Below are 25,601 nucleotides of genomic sequence, written 5' to 3'. Positions count from 1 at the left end.
GCGCACTGGCTGCTGCAGAAATCATGGAGGTCATGGAAAGTCACATAATCCGTGACCTTCGTGACAAACTCACAGCCTTAATTATGAGGAATGGCCATACATTATTACATGAAAGAATCGTCTTGTTTCACAGAAAACTAATGGCTTTTTCAGTTGGAAGCAAATCAAAGGTAAGGGTGGGACAGGTTTGGATAGGGTAAATAAGGCAGCCAACCTAGATTTGCCATTAAACAGTAGATTACATTTCCTTTTCTTCTAAAGTATAGCATTACCTCTTGGCGGTTCAGCTGGCTTGGTTTGGGTTTCAAGTGTTGGCCTCCCCACAGACGGACGGACATGGCTTTGTGGTGCACTAATAACTCCAGCTCGGGGTGGAACAGTCTGAAATAATAATTGGTAAAAATAAAATACTTTAGCTATACTTCTGGAACTAACGTGATCTCCTGCTGAATGACTGATGATTTTTTTTGTATTGCAGCCATGCCAAGGGCCCCCAGTCATAGACCAGAAGCTCTACTGTTCTCAGAACTGTACAAACACGTAACAAAAAGACAGTCTTTTACCCAGAGAAGTGGGAGTCACATAGGTGGCTTAAAACCTTTGTTCTTCTGTCTCAAGAAATATATGTTCATGTCATTCTGAAAGTAGTAATAGTTTTGTCAGAATTGGTAAATTGCTAATAAAAATTTGGTGGAGTTGAAAACCACTCAGAGGTCATTTCTAAACAGAAGCAAAGGAGTACTGCAGGATGGGAAATGAAGAATCACCATTTTCCGGAATCAGAGATACTCTGGGATAGAAAAGACCTAACAAGCAATCATTGTAAACCATTTATACAGCACTATAAAAGTTTACCAAGCCCTTTACAAACCCCAGTAATAATGCATTCCATGCCCCGAAGACCTGTGATGTGCAGTGCAGAAAATGTTATGCTTGACCTGGGATTTATTCTTTAGAACCCATTTTTGCAAATCTTACATGTAGGTACAGTGTCTCCAGGAAGGATGGGGACATTCTGCCTAACCAAAGAGTGCCAGTAAATATGTAGGCTATTGGATATCCTTTTTTGATGAACTTGTAGAGCAGAGCATTAAAGGAGAAATATGAAACTATTCCAAAGAGGAATTTAATTTGAAAGAACACACATGCCTATAAACTGCATGTGGTGTGAGTCATGCTACCAAGAATGGATACCAGAAGAAAACGAATGATCACATAAAGCAAATGTTTTCTGTCCCCAGTTTATCCATTGTTGCCAATCCTCCTGTGAGATTTAACAACAGTGAGAATGACCCAGGGACGTTTTTGGAAAAACTTATACACATAATTCCTCATACAAACTGTGTCTTTAAAAAAAGAAGAAGAAGATATCACCCTTGATCTAGCCTAATACATTTACTAGATTTAGAAGACAATGTTTAATGGCCCTGGTCCAGTATACCTGGGTTAAGTCCATCTGACTTTTAAATGCTTTAAGCCACCAAGCATCAAAAAATAAAAAACACGTATAGTTTTCTTCCTTTTGACTGCCAAGTGGCAAAAAAACAAAACAACAACAAAAACCCAAAACCCACACCCAAAAAACCCAAGGTAGTTTTTAGAAACAAGTTTTGTTAGAATAAAACTCATCCCAAGAAACATGCCCACTTCTTTTCCTTTGGATGTTTAGGAACTGGATATTTAGGATGATATTCCAAGATCTATAAAAGAAGTTGTTTTCCTTAGGAAACCTATATAGGCTCCTCTGAATCGGAACAGAATAGAAATAAAGGCTGAAGCCGTCCTTAAAACCACACAGTATTCGTGAAATAAGCAATAATAGGACATTGTGGCTGTCTCTAATTCTGTAAGTCTTATAGCAGAAATAACTGCTGCCAGAAAGGCCGTGTAAATCAAGGAAAATAAGGAAATTGAGCTCTGAGATTTGAATGATTAATGGGTTAGGGCTCTAAGAACCAACTAGTTTTGGACTGAAGTTCAGATGGTGGTCTTTAAGAAATCCATCACATACAGATAGGAAGTGATGAGATTTGGTTTGTTTTACTGAATTATGCCAGCAATTGCCAAGATGTGGACCTTCCAGGAATTGGCCTTTAGCCCCAAATTTAATTCTTTTTGAAAAAGTGGTACAAAATGTTAATTTTGATCTGATTTATTCCATTTCCTGGAATAGGAACTATTGGTGGAATCTTTGCTGGGTGCCAGCCAGTTTTAACAACTTCTTTGGAGTATCCCTTTTTGGTTAGTAATGGCAACAGTCTCATGTCAGCGCCAGAAAAGGGACAGGAAAAGATTTCTCCCATGGCTCAAATTGTTTCTGTTTCCTCAGAAATGGAAACAGCCAGTTTAACACTTCTGATGGAACAATGAAGGCCAGATTGTTGAAAAATTACCTCAAGATCCTTGCACTAGTCAGGTCTGGGGCAGCAGGAAGGTTGTTTCAGTAGTAGTTGTCCAGGAAAAACAACAACTGAAGATTTAAAATAACCTCTGCTTTCTCTTGGCAGGGTCTTTGCTTTCTCACTAGCTAATGTGGTATGAAGGGCATCCACAATGAGGTATCTACATTTCTGGTTTTGTGGAGGATAGATGACTCAGATTCAACTTTATGATTAGCAAGGACTTTGCCTCAATGGTTTCTCCCCAACACATCTTCCTTCTGGTCAGTAGCTAGGCCAGATTTTCCTAGATGCGATAGCTGATGGATGCCTTCATCAAGTAGTTGCTGAACCGACTAGAGGGGATGCCATTTTAGATTCGGTTTTGGTGAGTAGCGAGGACCTCATAGAAGAAATGCTTGTAGGGGACAATCTTGGTTCAAGTGATCATGAGCTAATTCAGTTCAAACTGAAGGGAAGGATTAACAAAAATAAATCTGCAACTAGGGTTTTTGATTTTAAAAGGGCTGACTTTCAAAAATTAAGGAAATTAGTTAGGAAAGTGGATTGGACTGAAGAACTTATGGATCTAAAGGTAGAGGAGGCCTGGGATTACTTTAAATCAAAGCTGCAGAAGCTATCGGAAGCCTGCATCCCGAGAAAGGGGAAAAAATTCATAGGCAGGAGTTGTAGACCAAGCTGGATGACCAAACATCTCAGAGAGGTGATTAAGAAAAAGCAGAAAGCATACAGGGAGTGGAAGATGGGAGGGATCAGCAAGGAAAGCTACCTTATTGAGGTCAGAACATGTAGGGATAAAGTGAGACAGGCTAAAAATCAAGTAGAGTTGGACCTTGCAAAGGGAATTAAAACCAATAGTAAAAGGTTCTATAGCTATATAAATAAGAAGAAAACAAAGAAAGAAGAACTGGGACCGCTAAACACTGAGGATGGAGTGGAGGTTAAGGATAATCTAGGCATGGCCCAATATCCTAAACAAATACTTTGCCTCAGTCTTTAATAAGGCTAATGAGGATCTTCGGGATAATGGTAGCATGACAAATGGGAATGAGGATATGGAGGTAGATATTACCATATCTGAGGTAGAAGCGAAACTCAAACAGCTTAATGGGACTAAATTAGGGGGCCCAGATAATCTTCATCCAAGAATATTAAAGGAATTGGCACCCGAAATTGCAAGCCCATTAGCAAGAATTTTTAATGAATCTGTAAACTCAGGAGTTGTACCGTATGATTGGAGAATTGCTAACATAGTTCCTATTTTTAAGAAAGGGAAAAAACGTGATCCAGGTAACTACAGGCCTGTTAGTTTGACATCTGTAGTATGCAAAGTCTTGGAAAAAATTTTGAAGGAGAAAGTAGTTAAGGACATTGAAGTCAATGGTAAATGGGACAAAATACAACATGGTTTAACAAAAGGTAGATCGTGCCAAACCAACCTGATCTCTTCCTTTGAGAAAGTAACAGATTTTTTAGACAAAGGAAACGCAGTGGATCTAATTTACCTAGATTTCAGTAAGGCGTTTGATACCATACCACATGAGGAATTATTAGTTAAATTGGAAAAGATGGGGATCAATATGAAAACTGAAAGGTGGATAAGGAATTGGTTAAAGGGGAAACTACAACAGGTCCTACTGAAAGGTGAACTGTCAGGCTGGAGGGAGGTTACCAGTGGAGTTCCTCAAGGATCAGTTTTGGGACCAATCTTATTTAATCTTTTTATTACTGACCTCGGCACAAAAAGTGGGAGTGTGCTAATAAAGTTTGCGGATGATACAAAGCTGGGAGGCATTGTCAATTTAGAGAAGGACCGGGATATCATACAGGAAGATCTGGATTACCGTGTAATCTGGAGTAATAGTAATAGGATGAAATTTAATAGTGAGAAGTGTAAGGTTATGCATTTACGGATTAATAACAAGAATTTTAGTTATAAGCTGGGGACGCATCAATTAGAAGTAATGGAGGAGGAGAAGGACCTTGGAGTATTGGTTGATCACAGGATGACTATGAGCCGCCAATGTGATATGGCCGTGAAAAAAGCTAATGCGGTCTTGGGATGCATCAGGAGAGGTATTTCCAGTAGAGATAAGGAGGTGAGACCTCACCTGGAATACTGTATGCAGTTCTGGTCTCCCACGTTTAAGAAGGATGAATTCAAACTGGAACAGTTACAGAGAAGGGCTACTAGGACGATCCGAGGAATGGAAAACCTGTCTTATGACAGGAGACTCAAGGAGCTTGGCTTGTTTAGCCTAACTAAAAGAAGGTTGAGGGGAGATATGATTGCTCTCTATAAATAGATCAGAGGGATAAATACCGGAGAGGGAGAGGAATTATTTAAGCTCAGTACCAATGTGGACACAAGAACAAATGGATATAAACTGGTCATTGGGAAGTTTAGACTTGAAATTAGACGAAGGTTTCTAACCATCAGAGGAGTGTAGTTTTAGAATGGCCTTCCAAGGGAAGCAGTGGGGGCAAAAGATCTATCTGGCTTTAAGATTAAACTTGTTAAGTTTATGGAGGAGATGGTATGATGGGATAACATGATTTTGGTAATTAATTGATCTTTAAATATTCATGGTAATTAGGCCTAATGGCCTGTGATGGGATGTTAGATGAGTTACCCAGGAAAGAATTTTCTGTAGTATCTGGCTGGTGAATCTTACCCATATGCTCAGGGTTCAGCTGATCGCCATATTTGGTGTCAGGATGGAATTTTCCTCCAGGGCAGATTGGAAGAGGCCCTGGAGGTTTTTCGCTTTCCTCTGTAGCATGGGGCACAGGTCACTTGCTGGAGGATTCTCTGCTCCTCGAAGTCTTTAAACCACGATTTGAGGACTTCAATAGCTCAGACATAGGTGAGGTTTTTCAGGAGTTGGTGGGTGAGATTCTGTGGCCTGCGTTGTGCAGGAGGTCAGACTAGAGGATCATAATGGTCCCTTCTGACCTTAGTATCTATGAATCTATGTGGATTGAAGAGATCTCAGAACTGATTATCTCCTGCCTAGGACATGGGGATCTAACCTAAGTGCTGACTTGGTGGTAGGCTATTGAGTTCTTGTGCTGTATTGATAATGGAAGAAAACTTTGGAGTTATTTGCAGCAAAGGCAAAAATTCCCTTCAGTACCTCTTAAGAGGAGATCTATGCAGGCTAAGGTCATGTCTACACAGTAGGGTAATGTGCACTAGAGGGGTGTGATTTCTAAAGTGCATTAACATATTAAACCTTAATTGTTCCATGTAAACTCTGCAGGTATGCACTAATAGTTCTCTAGCGCTCTTTAACATAGTGCTGTTTCAAAGAATACTACCTAAAAATTCCCTAGTGCGCACCAGTAGTCTATGTGGACCAATTAATGCATAACATGTGAGAGTGCTTTAGAAGTCACACTCCCACAGCGTGCATTGTCCTACCATGCAGACATGCCCTAAGCAATTTCTCAGGACTGTTAGCCTTGGCCTCTGTCTTGTCAGTCATTTTGGGGGCCTATCCAAGGAGGAGCACTGCTGAGGTACCTTAGAGAAGGGAGACAACATTCTCTAATAGACAGCGAAAGCCCAAGGAATCAATTTAGACATGTAAGTACATTTTCAATTTTGCTGCCTTTCGTTTTGTTTAGATAAAGTGCTGTAAGTATCCAAGAATCTAAGGAGACAGAGCTTAACTCCAAAGCCAAAAAGTGATTGGTCTGGATCTGCCTCCCTCCTCATCAGTTCACTAGGAAATAGAATGTATTGGCAGACACCGATACAGAAAAAAACATCTTAACCCCCGTTTATCTCCAAGCATTTTGTAAACGGCTCTTTTGGTGGAATTCCCTACAACTTCCTATAGAAGACCAAAATATAGCCTAAGTGATTTTTATTTTCAAAAATATTTCTTTATATCTAGCCTAAATTCCCTTTAACAAGTTCATTCCATAACTTCTTTCTTTCACAAACTGATGGACACTTAATGCCTCAAACGCACACAAAAATATTCTATCTAGAATATGCTACTGCAGTTTATTTTCCTCTGAAACTGCTATTGTTGTGATTGCAGTGAGGAACAAACAGAAGGAGCAGAGATCTCCTAAGCAACAGAGCTCCCATTTTTCATGCAAATGTCCTAATAAATACAAGCCTTCCGCAACCCAGTAAATACTATATAGGTTCTTCCTAGGATATTTTGCAAAGTATTGTGAGACGCATCAGCAAAGCTTTAAACAATTATTTCCAATATTTGTAGACAGCTATCACCTCTTAGCAGTCTTTTTAACAAAATGTATATGTTGTGGCAAGGCATCTCCTTTGCCTTGTTGGGCTCAGCATCTTCCCCCTTTGTCAGGGTGGGGTGGTTGTGGTGGAAGGACCTGGAGTAAATCAGTTTCACGAAGGAGAGGTTTTATTCCTCACTTGGGTATTCCCCCCCCCAATATTTACAAGGTAGGCTTCAGAGTAGGCCATGGGAGTAGTACTCTTCAGCCAAACCAAAGAAAAATTCACACTAGAACAAGGGAATACCTTTTCCTGTCCCCTCTCTGGGATGTTGCCTTGTGATGCTAGTGCCAGTTCTTCCCCAAACAGACAGTTAGCTAGCTTGCTTGCTGGGAGGAGAGACGCTTTCCACCCAGGAGAAGCCTTTTCTCCCTGCTGCAGATCGTGTCTCATCTCTTCACGTCTTTCTCACCAGAAGAAGGGATTTTAAAGGTCACAGGCAGCCCTTAACTGGACTCAGGCATCCCTAGTTGACCTGAGGTAGCCTCTTTTCAGCTCATGGAGAAAAGAGCTTTTACCATTCTAGTACGGATTCCACCACTCTTACCGCTGTGCAGTCTGACTTTGCCACAATATCTAAAGCCTTTTAATTTTTCCCCATAGGCAACTCTTGGAAAAAGTATTTGCCAGCTCACTGCTGGTGAATGGGACAGAGCAGTCAAGTCCCTCTCACAGTTAGGTGGCTTCTGGGGCAGGTGTGAAGAAATGAAGAATTTGCAAGTATTCATTTTCCCTTCTAGGAGCCAGAGATGCGGGTTGCTTCAAATTTATCTGAAACCTACCACCAGCTATGGGCTGAGCTTCACCCTTGAATGTCAGTTGTTGCTCCAACAACAATTTTTCACATCAGCCTTTGGTTAGCAAGTTTAGTCCTTTGACTACTAGCTCTCAAGCTTTCCTGCTCATAGGTCATTCCATCCAATTTTGATCATATTTATTGCGCTTTGTTGACCCTCTATTTTTTTTTTATTTCTTACTTGTAGAGAAGTAACTGAACTACTGAAAACTGTATGCAGTATTTCCATTTGGTCACACTAACACTGCACAAAGAGGAACAAAAGGCTACTGTTCATTCAACCAAGGCCTTCACAGTAATACAAAGATCCCAGGCAAAGTGTTAAGATTGATTAAAATCAAGGTACAACCACCATTATACATCAATTAATTGTAGACTTCAGAATGCACATAAGCCCTGATAAATCCTATCCTTCCAAATCATCTCATTTTAAACAAGAGTATAAAACATACAAAATAACTATAAAGTGTCTGATTCTGCTTCACACATTGTGTCGTTATTTAAAAGTGGCCATAAAATGCAATCACTCTTATTTGATAAAGTTTTACATATACTTTGCATGTGTAAATTACTATATAAAGGTCCAAAGCAATACACAGTCAGCTCAAAATCTTTATTGGTGTATTTACAGTCTGAACACAGTAGGAATATGATTTAAGATTTTGTCTCCTCACACAACTTGTAAGATATCGACTCAATTTTACACATCTCTCGTCCATACCACCATTCATAAGAAAACCTCTCAACTAATACAGTGTAAAAACTTCAAAAGGAAAATTCTTTAAAGTTTGAATGCCTACCGGTCTGGCTGCACTATATCCAACAGTTCCTGTGCTTGTGAATCCAGCTGAAGGTGGAGGCTGACTACGAACTGTAACAAAGCCATTAGAGACCATTGATTTAGGACATATTTCTAAGTTGACATTTTCTGTAATATAATTAATGCAAAACAAACAGTTATCTGTATTACCTAAATTATCTTTTCTTTGTGTTCCAGGGCTTTTTTGAACTTTGAAGCATGAAGAAAAATCAGTCACAAAAGAGATTTTCATTGACAGATCAGGTGCAAACTGATATTATGCAATAACGGTATGTTATAACAGAAATGGGAACAATAGGATTGCATTAGTGATGAAAAAACCTGTGTGTGTGAGATCTCTTTTTGCAGATATTGCCTATGTTATTGATATTAGGGTTAAGACTGCCTCTGTTAGAGGGAAGTTGCTGTACTGTATAACATATTATGCAGCAACTCTGGCAGCTATGTCTTCAAAAAGGATGAGTTTCAGGAACAGTATCTGATTCAAAAACATGGTCTCAAAGTCTGTCTGTAGCTGTACATTGTTCAGTGAGTTAAAGAACTTATGTACAGATTCCTGGATCTAACCTCCTCCTCTTATTGGACACAACATTTTGACAATGAGGTCAACATTTGAATGATGATTCTGATTATCAGCCTTGAATGCTGCACTTAAACTATGAAGTGCAAAATATGTTAAAAAAAAATTTACTTCCAGTTGACACCCACCCACCCCTACCTCTGAATTCCGGAAGGGAGAGAGGCTCACTAGTGACAGATCTACTGCCTATTAATCATGAAGATCCCAGTTAGAATGTCAGCTGTGGTAACTTGAAGGATTCCCAATAATGGGTGTGTCTAATCTCAAAACAGACAGCTCTTAATTGGTTAAATTTGCTCTAATTGGCAGATAAATTCTGCTCTCAAAGGCTATGTCTACACTAGCACTTAAGCTGTACCAACAGATGCTGCTCAGGGGTTTGGGGAAAAATAACCCTCTGAACTTCGTAAGTTACACTGACAGAAGCGCCAGTGTGGACAGCACTACGTTGCTGGGAGACATGCTACCGCCACTGTTGGGGGTGGTTTAATTATGTGGACAGGAAGCTCTCTCCCATCAGCACAGAGCGGCTACACAGGAGATCTTACAGCAGCACAGCTGCAGCGGTACAGCTATGGCGCTGTAAGCTTTCTTGTGTTGACACGGCCTTCAGGTATGTCGACGTTAGAGCTGGAAGGTACAACTTCCAGTTTGAGTAGACATGCCCATGCTAACTCATGCAAGCTAAAGATTGAGCGTAGCCATGACGGCACAAGCAGGGGAGGGGCTAGCTGTCCCGAGTAGGGTCCCATTCGAGACAACGGGCATGTACTCAGGGTAGTTAGCCCCTCCCACTGTGGCAATACTTATTTTCAGTGTGCTAAAATATTTTAGTGGAAATTACTACCTTGAAAGTTCATATGACATTCAGTTCTTTGTTTAAAAGAAAAAAAAACAAACTTGCTAGAGCCCTGCTTTAGTCAGATAAAATATTCTTTATTCCTAAGTCTTCTGCCTAGAACAGATACATATAAGCACCTATTTAAAAGATTTCACCTTAATCCACCCCCACACACATACACACACCCTTCTGAATTATTTTAAACAATTCTGAGATTAAATCTTGAAAGTTTTCAGTACCATGGTTTAATTTTTTCACTTAATCTTTCATAAGTGAATTTTGACTCACAACATAAAAGTTGCAAGCAACCAACAAATGCAAGTAATTAAATAGAAGACAGTCTGGAAAAATATACTATAGAAGGATAAAAGTTTAGGAGTTACACAACAAATTGATGGACTTAAACAGCAAGAATGTCTTTAAGCAGTGAGGACACTAATGTCATTCATATATTAATTTAAAGATTCATTTCTACCACACAAAAATCATTATGTTACCTTCCATTTCTCTCCTTGCTACCCCAGGACTGGGAGGAGCTCCAAGACCTTTTCAGAGAAAGAAGAGAAGCTGTATATTGCATAAGGATAAGCAGCAGACTGAAAAAAGGCAGAAACGTACAGGACATAACATACAAAAGAGCTTTCATATTTAAGGAACTTTTAAATGGCCTAACCATACTGCACTCTTACCACTTGCAGCAGCACAAGAAAGTCACACTAATTGGTAATAACTCAACAATTCAGTTAATATATAGAAATATTACATGGCTTCAGTTTAACATTTTTGTTAAAAGAGAATTTAAATTTCTGCTATATTCACGGCCTAAAAATTTTGTTAAGGCACAATTAAAGTTGACTGGCAGCGCCTTGCACTCTTCCAAAATATCTTAATTATATTATGCTGCTATAGTTATGTGGGAGTAATTATACCGTAATAAAGTCACTTTTACTCTGGAATAAAGTGTCCACACAGGGGGTTAGTTCTGCCAGTCAATTTCTCTATGTAGATGACTAAAGTACATGTGATATTTTACCAGGTATAGGGTGTTCTTCAAAACTGTATTATTTCATTCATTTGTATGCACACCAACTGCCCTTCGCTGTATTAGGGGCAGCTATATTTTGTAGTAGATTCCCACAGTTCACACTAAAATATGAGGAGAGGTGTGGCTGTGCCCAAAGGCATGAGGAACTCTTGTTTCTCTTCTGAGTTATTTGGATTGTGAAAATAGTAGTCTGGTGGCACACAACACTGCACTACAAGACAGACCCAAGTGCAGGTGATGTTCCAGAGGTAATCCTTAGGATATGGATCAAGGGATGGTTACATCTGGGACCTGTAGAGTGATTTGTGCAGAGTAAATATTATATTATTACCACCTAGCTCTTATATAGTCCCTTTCATTAGTAGATGTCAGTGGTCAAGTGGAGGACAGGCAGAGCCAGCTAGTCTTCACTAAGACTGCGTTAAATTCAACTTTTGCCTTAGTGAAGACACACACTGATGGTTTCTCCTCTGTACCCATATGCTGTATTCCCAGAGTGTTCCATAGCATCTGAAAGGACAGATGCTACAAAAGTCTGCGAGGAGCAGGTTGGAGACTCACTCAAAGTGGGCATTGTTAACGTTGTGGGTGGGACTGGTGTGTAACTTAATCCTGTATTTCCTGGTTTTCAGAGGTTTAAGTATAGGTGCACTCAGTATTCTGGAAGGGGAAAGGGCACTGCTACCAACCATAATTCTGTGTTAAGGAAGTGAATTTCCCTTAGTTTTTTGAGAAAGGTGTGGTAGAGAGGAGGGCATGATTGGGGAGCAAAAGAAGGCTTTCTGGGAACACCTGAGTGCCATGCAGCTACCAATTCTGTTCTTCCCCTATCCCCTCCTCGCCTTCAGCAAGGGAGCGAGGAAGGCAGTAACTGATGGGCTGTGAACACATCTACCATTTGGAGGCAGAAAGGAGAAGTGGAGGAAAGCCCCAGACTCCATACTCAACTTCAGGGGCTAGTGCAGGAGGAAGGGACTCTGCACTCTGCAGAGGCGTGAACTGACTTGTTCATTTACTTGTGTTCTCCTCCCCCTTCTCCCAATGTTTACCTCCACTCCTAGTGTGGAATACAAGTTTTCAAAACAATCTCACTGTGCATGTGAGTTTTAGAGCAATCTGAATTAAAATCAGCTCCCTGTGGGAGGTTGAATTTGAGAAATCTTTGGACTAAATAACTCCAAATGTACAGCAAGTACACCCCTGACTCTGTGGTGGCATACCAATAGACACATGGATTTTAAAACACTGAAAATTAAAAGATCATAATGTGGGGAACCATATATTGGGAACCCCTGGATCAGACGACTCCAACTCCACCACTAATGCTACCCTTGATGTTAATAATTAAGGTTACACCAGGATTTCTATTTTAACAGTGGTGAAAAAGCTCTTAAAAAATCGGTCTTTTGGGTTAAAGTATCACTTTTCACTTTTATTGTAGTTTGTGCACCTCTTTATTTTTTTTTATAGCAGTGTGGAGGAAAATACCATTTGACATTTGTTTTGACTGTCTTAAAGAGAGCCTTATGACTGAAATTCTTCTAGTCTCTCACATTTCCTTCACAGCCCTGTTTCCAAGGAACACCACCACTTTAATTATTACTGATAGAATGTTGAAATTTGTGGGTTTATTTTTCACAACAAACAAATTACCGTTTTGATTAAGGACAGTATCCTGGTGCCACATTAGTCAATGTCCACTTTCCACTAGTCCTTAAGAAGAGGGTTTTTGGGGTTTCTTTAAGCTTGTTTAAGTTTGTTTCCTAACATTTTAAAAACATATTTTGTCTAGTGTCAAAATTACTCTCCCCATCTTTCTCTCTTCCAGTTACCAGACTGGCTGCCCCCAAAATTCCTTCATTATATATTTGCCCCCAGTGTGAGCCTATTAGCATAGCAGCAGTCCCAACACTCTGGAAATAGCATTGAGAGCGCTAGTATCCTAGCACAGCAACAGCGGATACAGCCAAATTATGGAAGTGCCAGTCCCTAGTCTATAGTTAAGGCTGAGTTAAGTTCTCTCTTAAAAGTGTAGCCACTTGGTTATATATGAAGAATTCAGTATATCCTCTCCAAATTACAGCACTTACTCTTGAGTACTGAATGAATTTTCTGAGACTTAAAGTAAATCTGTTAATTAGTTTGAGTGAAAATTTAAAAAAAGTGTTCCTTTCAGAAATTCAGCACCCTATGTCAAAGTTTTTTGGTTATTTTTTAATGGTCTTTTTTGCCATTTTTCTTCATTACTGAAAATTTCTTCAGTAAAGGATGCAGAATTTTGTTTTTTGTTTTAAACAGAATTCCACAAAGAATTACCTATTTTCAAAATGATTGCCATATCCTAATGCATCCAGACAACCTTAACTCTGCTCCATAGACACATCAGAAGGGGAAAAAGTTAAAAAATGGAATGGGTCTTTGAAATCTATTTAACCTAATCTAGGAGTACAAACATTATGCACTGATCTTAACTGTCTGGTTATTTCATGACATCATCACAGGGTGGAGTAAAGGTTGTGTGGGTATATAAAACTGTGCTTCTCCATACCTTAATGTGTTTGTATTTCTTTTAAGATAAACCTTAACTCTGAATTTCCTGGTTTTATAATATTTGTTTTTGGGATAATGGCAACGTCCCTGTAATGTATTCACTGTACATTACTGGTACATACCCTCAAACTTAACTCCATCTTAACAATAGTTTTTAAACTGACAAAGACAACTTTTAGCCCTTTATACTGTTAAACAGAAATATTCTCTGTACAGAACTTGGTATTGCTAATGGAAAAAAATATTATACAATGGTGACAAGTCACAATCATTAACTTTCTTCATATTCTGTAAGATATTACTTGATGTGTTTCTAAATCATAAATATGTAAGGCACTACAAAATATGCTAACTGAACCCTGAACTCCAAAGATTTGAAAGCTAATTTTATTTATTAAATTATTATTATAAGGTACTCAATGACAATCATAGCTTGAACCTCCAGGCAAAAGCATTATTCATTTGCAAATATCTAAAAGCTGAAGACCAAAAAAAACCCTTGAGTTCTAGCCTACTCCTAATAAAGATGCGAGACATAATTACACTGTGGGAAAGCTGAGTCCCAATAGGAGACTTCAAAGCATACAGGGGCACAAGGAGGAGTGCCACAGACCCTGAAGAGGTAAAGTGCCTGAGATAAAAGGTTAAAAAAACAACATTATTATGGGCAAAACTATCACATAAGGTGTCTATGTTTAAAATTATGTTAAGGATTCAACTTACATGCATACCAGTACCTCAATTTATAATTAGAGAGGACATGAAAGCGATCCTTAACTCGTGTCAGTGTATGTGTTGCATGGATCTATGAACGATATTTATTGTATACCATGTGCTGCAATATTTTTTACAGTATGTAGTACCACCTACACCATGCATTATAAATATAGATCAGATCCAAACAACTCACACTCTAAATAAGATGAAAGAAACAACATGAGACACAGGACAACAGTTCAAGGAGAGGTGTCACAGGATTGGACCATGATGGAAGAAAGGAGGAATTGCTTGAAGAACGGGCTTTATGAAGGATTGGAAGGAAGATACAGAGGATGTCTATTCCAAGTGTATGGAGCAGCAAGGCAGAAGGCATGAAGCTGTGCGTGGGAAGTAGAGAAGGGACGAGTAAGGTAGAAAGAATGGGATGAATGTATGGCCAGGATGAGAAATGAAAGACGGCATGACAATTTTATTTACTAGTTACATATGAATAAAATAATAATTTGCAATGCTCATTGAGTGACACTAGTTTTTTCACAGTTTAAGCTGGAGCTAGGATAGACAGGATTCTGTCATTGTACAGAAAAATACTTGGCAATGACATATGATACAAGCGAACCATATAATAATATGCAGAAAGTGCAACACGTATTAGCTGCTTTCTAAAATTGTAATTATTTTAAACTAAAACCAGAATGGTTCATCTTAAACTACAGATTACCAAATGAGAGCAAAACTGGATTTTGACAGCTTGATTGATGCACCAAACACTCTTTCTTATACCTATCTAAACTTGAGAAATTGAGTGAAAGGATTTATGTTCTACAATGTTCTACCTTAAAATATACATTTAGAGATAAATGTGAATAATAGATCTGTAAACACACACACACACACAAAAGTTGTGTGTGCATGTATAAATTATAGCCATGTGATGAATTGCACAGCCAATGCAATTTTAATATGCCTTTAGCCACCTCCCACCTGTTCAATAATCCATTCTCCCATTATTTATTCTAACATTCCAAATCCAGGAAAAGTTTCAAACAGCTGCCATTTAAAAAAAATAAAATCAAAAAAATCAAAATTGCCACAGAAATGTTTCCTCATCCTCCCCCCTCAAATGTATTTAAGTGCTACGTATATCTATGGCTCAATACAATAAAAATACGAGTTGTTAACTTATGTACTGTGTACAACATTTATCCTGTTTTGTAAGACTCACCAAAAGTCTGTAGTTTTACTTTTCTGGAACATGTGCTTTCTTGCAAGCAGATACATGTTAACTTTAACTCTCACTCAAGAATCTCTTGTGGAAGTAACAAGGGAAATTTGAAAATGAGTATGACACACAGTATGTTCACACATATATGAATATCCAGAATTATCTTCCAATTCAGCTATTTTATACCTGAAGTTCTGAAATCAAATTTATTTAGGAATACTTATGTATACATAGCCATCTTCATAAGAACATAAGAATGGTCATAATATGTCAGACCAATAGTCCATCTAGCCCAGTATCCTGTCTTCCAACAGTGGCCAGTATCAGATGCTTCAGAGGGAATGAACAGAACAATTATCAGGTGATCCATCCCTGTCATCCAATCCCAACTTCCGGTAGTCAGAGGGTAGCGACACGCAGAGCACAGGGTTGCGTCCCTGACCATCCTGCCTATTAGCCCTGATGGATCTATTCCCCCGTGAACGCGTCTAATTCTTTTCTGAAACCAGTTATATTTTTGGCCCTCACAACATCCCCTGGCAATGAGTTCCAAAGGGTTGAATGTGCCTTGTGTGAAGAAGTATTTTCTTTTGTTTGTTTTAAACCTGCTGCCAATTCATTTCATTGGGTGACCCCTGGTTCCTGTGTTATGTGAAGGGGTAAATAACACTTCCTTATTCGCTTCCTCCACACCATGATTTTATAGACCTCTTATCATATCCCCCCTTTGTCGTCTCTTTTCTAAGTTGAACTGTTCCAGTCTTTTTAATCTCTCCTCATATGGAAGCTCATATGGATGCGCTTCTCTGTACCTTTTCCAACTCTAATATATCTTTTTTTTCAGATGGGGTGACCAAAATTACACACAGTATTCAAAGTTGTGGGTGTACCATAGATTTATGTAGTGGAATTTTGATGTTTGCAGTCTTATCTCCTTCCTAATGATTCCCAACATTCTGTTCGCTTTTTTGACTGCTGCTGCACATTGAGCGGATGTTTTCAGAGTACTATCCAAAACGACTCCAAGATCTCTTTCTTTAGTGGTAACAGCTAATTTAGACCTCATCATTTTATATGTATAGTTGGGATTATGTTTTTCAATGTGCATTACTTTGTATTTATCTATACTGAATTCCATCTACCATTTTGTTGGCCCAGTCACCCTGGTTATAGTGAGCTTCCTTTGTAATTTTTCACAGTCTGCTTTGGACCTAACTATCTTGAGTAATTTTGTACCATCTGGAAACTTTGCTACCTCACCGTTTACCTGTTTTTCAGGATCATTTATAAATATATTGAACAGCACTTGTCCCAATACAGAGTCTTGGGGGACCCCGCTATTTACCTCTCTGCACTGTGAAAGTTGACTATTTATTCCTACCCTTTGTTTCCTATCTTTTAACCAGTTACAGATCCATGAGAGGACCTTCCTTTTTATCCCAGGATTGCTTACTTTGCTTAAGAGCCTTAGATGAGGGACCTTGTCAAAGGCTTTCCGAAAGTTCAAGTATACTAAATCCACTGGATCGTCCTTATCCACACGCTTTTTGACACCCTCAAAGAATTTTAATAGATTGGTGAGGCACGATTTCCATTTACAAAAGCCATGTTGACTTTTCCCCAACATATCGTGTTCATTTAGGTGTCTGATATTTCTGTTCTTTACCAAAGTTTCCACCAATTTACTTGGTACTGAAGTTAGGCTTACTGACATGTAACTGCCAGGATTACCTCTGGAGCCTTTTTTAAAAATTGGCATTACATAAGCTATCCTCCAGTCATCTGGTACAGGGGCTGATTTAAACAACAGGTTACATACCACAGTTAGTAGCTTTGCAATTTCATATTTTAGTTCCTTCAGAGCTCTTGGGTGAATACCATCTGGTCCTGGTGACTTATTACTGTTTAATTTATCCATTTGTACCAAAACCTCGTCTATTGACGTCTCAATCTGGGACAGTTCCCTTTTTGTTACCAAAAAAGAATGGCTCAGGTGTGGGAATCTCCCTCACATCCTCTGCAGTGAAGACCAATGCAAAGAATTAATTTAGCTTCTCTGCAACGGCTTTGCTACCTTAAGTGCTCCTTTAGCACCTTGATCATCCAGTGGCCTCACCGATCGCTTGGCAGGCCTGCATCTGATCTACTTAAAAATATTTTGCTGTTAGTTTGTGTGTCTTTTGCTAGTTGCTCTTCAAATTCTTTTTTAGCCTACCTAATTATATTTTTACACTTGACTTTCAAGAGTTTATACTCCTTTCTATTTTCCTCAGTAAGATGTGACTTCCAAATTTTAAAAGATTTCTCTCACTCTCTCTGCCTCTTTCAGTCAGTTATTTAGCTATGGTGCCTTTTTTTGGCCCTCGTACTTTCCCCTCCCCCCCCCTTTCTCATTTGGGGTATACATTTAGTTTGAGCCTCTATAATGTTTTGGTTTTTTTTTTTAGTTTTCATGCAATTTGCATGCATTTCACTCTTGTAACTGTTTCTTTTAATTTCCATTTAACTTTGTTTTTTACAGTAAATTTTTTCAAATAATATAAAAGTAAATAATTTTCTCTACTGGTTTTTCTACCTTAAACCACAAAAAGAAGGTATTGTGGATGAACTAGTCTTAATCTGTGAAATGTTACTACCTGCCTGCATGACTATCAGTTGACCACAATCCTCCTTTTTACAACGTTCCTCATGGAGAAAAAAAAAGCTAGTCTGAAGTTAAGACAGCTTTTATTTTTTTAAAAGTGTGTTTTGCATATTGACTAAGTTTAAATTATGAAGATCAGGACCAGTTTTAACTGACAGGACTATGGCATGTCAATAACTGTTGAAAAATATTGTCATGCTCCTTATTTACTCATCAAGTAGTAGTAGCTGCTGTCCAGAACTTACTGCCCACTAAGATTAAACTGTAATTCTAGAGAGAAGATAGAGTTTACGGGCTCTCAGAAAAAAAGATATATTGCTTTTTAAAGGAATTCTTTTTTGAAGTAACTGAATATATGCCACAACACATCATCAACTTCTGCCTTTGGGAAGCATCAGATTAAATATTCTCAGGATAAATATACTGTTATATTAATAGCCATAGAAGTTGTGCTATTTATTAGTCATGTTTGAAAACCAAATTAAATTATTACCTCCAAATTCTTTTCTAGCAGGTGCAGGACTCCTACCCCCTTATAGTATAAGAAATGTACGCAGCATTAAAGAAAAAGCATCAGTATAAAAAAAGGGGAGAAAAAAGAATAAGAAAGTTACAAGCATCAAGAGTCACTTTGGTTAGTTGTTACATGGCTCATATATGGTCTCTCAACATCCAGTTTCTCTTAATGCTCTACTGCTTACACTTCCAATTTATCTAAATATACTTTTCCCTAAAGTGATTAGCTTTACCATATTAAACATACATATGCAATCTGTACTTACTCAAAAGTTAACAGGAATATCATTAACATCTGAATTAAATTAGTAAAATCAAAAGATTAAGAACTAGTTCTTAAGAAACATTAAAATGCCGTAGATAATGAAAATGTTAAATACAAACATCCATAGGAAGACGATATTCCTAACTCAAAAAAATTAGCACAATTGTGTATTAAAAAGTAATCATAAAAAGTAGCTGTGATATGTAAAATCTAGTCAAAAAATTCAATTTTTAAAATTAGTTAAATGGATCGAATACATTTTGTAAAGAAAAAGTCAGTAAGTCACCTGGCCAAAATAAATAAATAAATAAATAAATAAAATCAAACAGACTTAAATAAAACTGTACATCAAAAGATCGTCCATTGTGTGGTATACATCACTACATTACCTGATGGTGGGGGTGGTCTCTGTGGTGGAGCAGGCCGTGTAGGTGGAGCCACTGGGCGAGGGGGAGGAAGACGTTTAGGCTCTAAGCTCTGAGTAGACTCTTTCTGTTGTGTAATTGGTTGAAAATCAACTGGAGAACCTGATCAAGAAAATCAGCATATATTTAATGACCTTGTTAAAAAAAAATATCAAGTGAAGTGCTAAAGATTTTCTATTGAAAAGTTTTTTGTAAAGGTTTCTGTCAATACCACCAACTGTGGATATACACACTGTGGTCGTGTTGCATTGTCATGTGGCATTGAAGTTTCCAGGGAGCAAGAATAAGAGGAATGGACTTTGATGAGAGTGTGAATTAATTCACATGTTGATTAGGAATGATATCTGCCAAAAAGTTTGATCATTAAGTATTTTCTGGGTACCTTAAAGATTCTTATAAACCACATTTCATCAAATACATTTCCATTCTATTTCAACCCAGGCTTTATTTATTTGCTTATTTCCTTTAAGAAAGGGAAATTTGGAGGGTGTTCTGTCAGATAAGCATGATCACTGTAAAACTACCTCCCATTACAGTGACACAAAGAAACAGTTTAAAAATGAATTGGTGTGGCAATGTTTTTTAAAGTGCCAAAATATCATTACAGTTCCCTATTCCCATTCTTATCACTAAGACAAAGCTGTTTAAACTGAAAATCATATACACAAAGCTCTTTCTCCTACAAGCTGAAGTTAGTCATGCAACAATCTTGCCTTATACTGGTATAAATCCACTTTTCACTAAATTGAGGTGTACCTAATCCAGGGGTTCTCAACATATTTTTTGGCGGCCTCAGAGTGCTGCCACCAACTCTTGCTGGTGGCTGCTCTGAGAATTTTTCCTAAAGTAACTTAATTAACTTTAGGAAAAAAAATAAATATGCACATATACATGTCCCAAATCATCGTAATTTATTTATATAGGGTTTTTTTTTTTGCAGATTCAGTAATAAAAATAATGTATAGTTGTCTCTATGCTTTACTGGACCTAAACAGAATAGAAACAAAAATAAGGTGCTCTGCATGTTTTGATTATTATTATTATTATTTTAATTTTAAGATTGCTAGTTAGTAAGTCCGCTACTGTGAAAAGTGGTATTTGTATATTTGTTAATATCACTTTTCACAGCAGACTTAGTCAGCTCTGGCATGCTGGGGGACAAATTAAGTCCCAGATGATGAGGTGGGGGGGGGGGCAGAGGAGACAGCGGGGGTTGAGGTGATGGCAGGGGGTGAGTCCAGGGATGGAACCTAAAACCCTGCGGCTGGGGGACCGAGCCTACAGCCCACCATCCCAGGGCAGATGCCTGAACCCTGAGCCCCACTGCACTCAGGAAGGTGGGGAACTCACACTGGTTGCCTGCTCCTACAGTGTCTGTGGCTCTGGAAGAGGGTAGGGACCAACCCCTGCAGGCAGCCCTGGGGGAGGAGCTGCTGCTTTGCTGTCCCTCAGTGACAGCTAGGAGGCTGTGGCTGCATTTGAGAAACACTTATCTTATCAGTGTGGTTAAAATAAATGAGGAATATATTGATACACCATGTCACAGGGTTATTCACTGGAGGTATAAAACAGATTACTTCACTTATTCTAGTTACCTACAATTTGACCTTGAATAATATGTAACCCTGATAAAACACCTATTAACTAGTTTAATATTTACTGTATTCTTCAAGGTCAAATTGTAGGTAACTAGAATGAGATGTAGTTGTCTGACTTATGTAATATAATACATACATTTTGAGGATATAGGTGGTCCAGGAGTTCTTGTAGGTGCTCGACTTGGTCTCACTGGAAGGGTGGGTAGTGGTCCATCTGACAATGTGGGTGACTGGCAGGGACTGGAACGAGGTGAAGAGCCTGGTGAGGTTCGAAGACTAGAACTTGTACCTGGCTGTAGATGTTGAGGAAAAATTTCTTCCACTTCAGTACTATAGTCATCAATATCACCTACAAAAACAGAAAAAAGTTTATAAAGTAAAAGGGATCTACAAATGTTTGTCCCATCCACACTGTCTCCAGGCATGGAAGTTATTTATTGTGATGTCTACTTTTCACAATGAAATCATAAAAATCCTACGTTTCAAGAGCAGCTGGAAATACTCAAACTCTGCGCATATTGAAAATGCCAAGTACAAAAGGAAAATCACACTATCTAAAATCTTGATTGTATACAAAGCCTATCCTTTCAGATGGCCACCAGAGAAGACCAGGTTCTGCTCATAAAACGCAAATAATTAAATTTCTATTGAAGAAATCTTTAAGTATGTACTTAAAGGACCTAGAAGCTAATTGTGAAACATCTATCTAACTGGGGAATAAGTAATTCTATAACCCAAAGGTTACTAAAAATAGGAGCCCTTGTCCCAAAACAAATGAATAATTCCCACTCAGAAAAATATATCAAATCAGCTGGGAATGAGAAAAGCTTGCTGAATTCTGGGAAATATTTTCACCAGATATATTAGTCATACGCCAAAGATAAGGGGAAAAAACTATGTAGCTATGATTTTTTTGTTCTGAAGGTATTGCTAGATAACATAGGTCCCTTCACTCCTTCCATCATTTATGACAGACTTTAGAGTGCCTTCATGTCCCTGTGGGATATTGCAACAGGTGTCTGAGGTCTTAAACTTTTTTTTTTTCTTTTTGAAGTGTATGAATCTTTTCAATAGTATGTTCTGCATAGAACTTTACAGTAATTAGGACACTTAAATAGTGTAAAACACAGCTGTCTACTTACACAACAGTGCTTCATGCAGAGAATTCATACCAGTACTCAGAGATCTGCACTTGTTCTTCATTAATTTCAAGGTGGAATTTAAGATGGTATTTTTAATCTATAAAGCTGTAAATAGTTTGGGCACAGTACCATGTGTGATACTGCAGCAACTGCAATCTGCCAAGGTGCTTAAATCAACAGTTAAGTAGTTTTAAACGAGGAAACACCAGACAGAGCATTCTCAGTTAGAAGTCCTTGACCCCATTACCTCCTTGGCTTGTCAAGACCTGGATTTTTTTTTAATCTTTATAACTTGCTTTAAGGATCATCTATCCTTTAAGATGTTTCATAGAAGGGTGAGTGAGGGATTCTGAGGTAGTTGTGGGGCATTATTATTTACGGTGTTTTTCCTGTTAAAGGGACCATGTGATGTTAAATGAAGTGTAATTTGGTATGACTCGGAAAGTAAAATCTTCTGTATTGAGGACTGGTAAATCTTTGACCTGAGCATTTTCTTTCTGCTATCAGAATTGTGGAAGGTGCTGCTACAGACGGACTATTCCCCTCCTATTTCCAGAGGCAGTTCTGTGCTGCCACACACCCTTCCCCGTGAAGTCACCACAGATTTCGTGGCGTGTGCCTTGATTCCATCTGGAACAAGAGCACTGGATCCATCCGGCTAGGGATAGTTTGGGTACTCTGAGTCCTTAGCACTTTGGATGAAAACAGATGAACAAGGAGCCCAATATTCTTGTCAATTCTGTGTACCTGAAAGACATCTTTAGTGCTCTTCAAACAGCCAAAGTGTGCCACAGATCTTCTGTGGGGATCTTTGGCTTTGGACGTAATGATGGGATGATGATCTCCCATGAGGCAGGTTGTATTAATGTAGATGGAATAAATGGACCCAAAGGTGTCAATGGTGTTTACATAATCTAATTGCGGTCCACCATTAAACAGTTTTAAACAAAATTCATCCTTTTAACATTTTATCAAAGCTATAGGAAAGGAGGAAAACCAGTTAAAACATTTAACTGAACTGGAACCAGTATGTGATTTTGCATGTGTTCCAGTGAATGGTTGCATACTTTCAAAAGACATTTACGTGCCAGATATGCTAAAGATTCATATGTCCCTTCATGCTTCAACCACCATTCGAGGACATGCATCCATGCTGATGACGGGTTCTGCTTGATAACTATCCAAAGCAGAGCGGACCGATGCATGTTCATTTTCATCATCTGAGTCAGATGCCACCAGCAGAAGGTTGTTTTTCTTGTTTGGTGGTTCAGGTTCTGTAGTTTCTGCATCTGAGTGTTGCTTTTTCAAGACTTCTGAAAGCATGCTCCACACCTCATCCCTCTCAGATTTTGGTCAGCACTTCAGATTCTTAAACCTTGGGTTGAGTGCTGTAGCTCTTTTAACTAACGCATTATTTTAAGCATCATCAGCATGGAAGAATGTCCTCTGGTACGGTGGCTGAAGCATGAAGGGATATATGAATGTTTAGCATATCTGACACATAAATACTTTGCAACTCCAACTACAAAAGTGCCATGTGAACGCCTGTTCTCACTTTCAAGTGACAATGTAAATAAGCAGGCAGCAGTATCTCCCGTAAATGTAAACAAACTTGTTTGTCTTAGCAATTGGCTGAACAAGAAGTAGGACTGAGTGGCCTCATAGACCCTAAAGTTTTACATTGTTTTGTTTTTGAGTGCAGTTATGTAACAAAAAAAAAATCTAGATTTCTAAGTTATACTTTCACGATAAAGAGATCGCACTACAGTACTTGTATGAGGTGAATTGGAAAATACTATTTCTTTTATCATTTTTACAGTGCAAATATTTGTAATAAAAATAATATAAAGTGAACACTGTACACTTTGTATTCTGTGTTGTAATAGAAATTAATATATTTGAAAATATAGAAAAAAATCCAAAAATATTTAATAAATGTCAGTTGGTATTCTACTGTTTAAGAATGCAATTTTAATAGTGATTAATTTTTAATTGCAATTAATTTGAGTTAATCACATCAGTTAACTGCGATTAATCGATAACCCTAACTAAAACCATTTGAAAACCTCAGCTTTTATTCCCAGTGCCTCCTATGCCTCTGAACAATACCCAGGAAATCTAGAAAAAAAATGGTGGCAAATTTATCAAAGCCACCAGCACAGATACAGCGCAAACTGAAACCAAAACTAATGTTGCTCTGCAAACTCTGCATATGTTGCTGGAGAATCTCTGATTTTTAAATTTATCATCCTTGGATTGTTTGGCATAAAGTTAAAATAAATTGTTTAAGAGATATATAGATTTAATTAAGTAATATATCTAGGATGTAAAGAAGTTAATTTGATTCAACAGACCTTCCATATCATAGTCTGCAGAAACCTCAGCATCTTCACAAAGCAAAGTGGAGCTGGTTGATGAAGGCAATCCAACCATCTTCTCTAGATTCATCTCCTCTTCCAAACTTCTGATCCAGTCTGAGTTTTTCAAGTTAATGTTTATGATCCTTCCTAAAACCTGAATTTCCACATGATTAAAAAAAGACACATGCAAAGTACAAAAATTAAAAACTAAGCACTAAAAATCAGGGATCTAAATTAAAAAAAAACCCACAGAAAGTACAATCTGCTATACAGAATATTATGAACAAGGTTCTATGTTTTTCAGGATTTTTGTGACAAAACAATGATTTTTGGGAGCTTTTTATGAAAAGGCATGATCTTTTTCATTCTAATCTTCCTTCTACACAGCAAGTGTGTTCCAAGAGTTTTGACCCATTTGTTTCTTTTTTGACATCTTCACTTGCTTTTTAACTATTAATTACAACTACATAATACTTTTCTAATGAAAAATAAATGTAAAACTATTGTGTGCATTTAAAAAAAATTAAAATGACTTTTGCATTCTTTACTCTGACAAAAGCATTATTTTCCCTTTTTTGTCATGACAGTCAGCCTTACTTATGAGCTAAGCAAATCATGACAATTCTGTAATATGTACTGACACAATGTTAGGATTCAATCCTGCAGTCCGACCCATTAATTGAACTCCTACTCCCTGTGTGGAGACTCAGTGACTTCAAAAGGTCTAAGAGTCTACCTGCAAAGATCACATTACAAGATCAAAATCTTATTAGGGATCTAGCCAATTACAAACCTGCATAGATGTTACTATGTACCACAAGTGAAATCCTCGTCCCAATGAAATCAATGGCAAAATTCCCAACAACTTCAATAGGGTCAGGATTGCCCCACGGGAGCAGGGGTGCTGGAACAATTTGCATAGTGGGAGTGCTGAGAGCCATTGAACCAAACTGTAAACCCTGTATATAATGGAAACCACTTCAAGCCAAGGGGTACTGTAGCACCCCCTGAACACCTAGTTCCAACACCTATGCACAGGAGTGCTAAATTTTGGATTAATAATATACTCTACCATAAAAATGAGAACCTAGTCCACACTGTAGTCTCACGACACTTGTTTGTTTTTTAGGCAAATAATCACAAAGAAAAGTATCATAAACCAGTTAAAAAAAAGCTCATTCTTTTTTGCATTCTTATAACTATAAAAAAGTGAGCTCATTTGCAGAGAAAAAATAATAGAAGTGAAGATACCATAGATTTTAAGGCCAGAGGGATCTAAATGATCATCTAGTCTGACCTCCTCTGTCACAAGCCAAAGAATCTCATCCATTTGGCCTGGGATCTACTTAGATATAGGCGCTTTTACAACTGGTATAGCAGCTGAAAACCACATCGTACTTAAAGAATT

The 25,601-nt window shown here is 38.1% G+C and overlaps 1 protein-coding gene across 9 annotated transcripts in view; it reads right to left on the bottom strand.

Moving 5' to 3' along the window:
• The window catches only part of SYNJ1 (synaptojanin 1), a gene marked incomplete at its 5' end in the record, with an annotated part of 107,461 nt that overhangs the window by 15,638 nt on the left and 66,222 nt on the right, over positions 1-25,601 (bottom strand). For 6 of the 9 annotated variants that reach the window (XM_084651697.1, XM_084651700.1, XM_084651699.1 and 3 more), the window contains 8 exons: positions 273-381; positions 8,263-8,333; positions 8,433-8,471; positions 10,201-10,248; positions 18,381-18,419; positions 19,058-19,195; positions 20,828-21,040; positions 24,188-24,347. In XM_084651697.1, the coding sequence (XP_084507823.1) occupies positions 273-381; positions 8,263-8,333; positions 8,433-8,471; positions 10,201-10,248; positions 18,381-18,419; positions 19,058-19,195; positions 20,828-21,040; positions 24,188-24,347 (817 nt within the window). The remainder of the gene's footprint in view (positions 1-272; positions 382-8,262; positions 8,334-8,432; positions 8,472-10,200; positions 10,249-18,380; positions 18,420-19,057; positions 19,196-20,827; positions 21,041-24,187; positions 24,348-25,601) is intronic. The other 3 variants (XM_084651701.1, XM_084651702.1, XM_084651703.1) reach the window with 3 other exon arrangements.

The sequence above is a fragment of the Lepidochelys olivacea genome (genome assembly GCF_965140295.1).
Source record: "Lepidochelys olivacea isolate rLepOli2 genome assembly, chromosome: 1".
NCBI classification, from domain to species: Eukaryota; Metazoa; Chordata; order Testudines; family Cheloniidae; genus Lepidochelys; species Lepidochelys olivacea.
The sequence above is the reverse complement of the archived record's forward strand: the minus strand, read 5'-3'. Positions and strand labels throughout refer to the sequence as shown.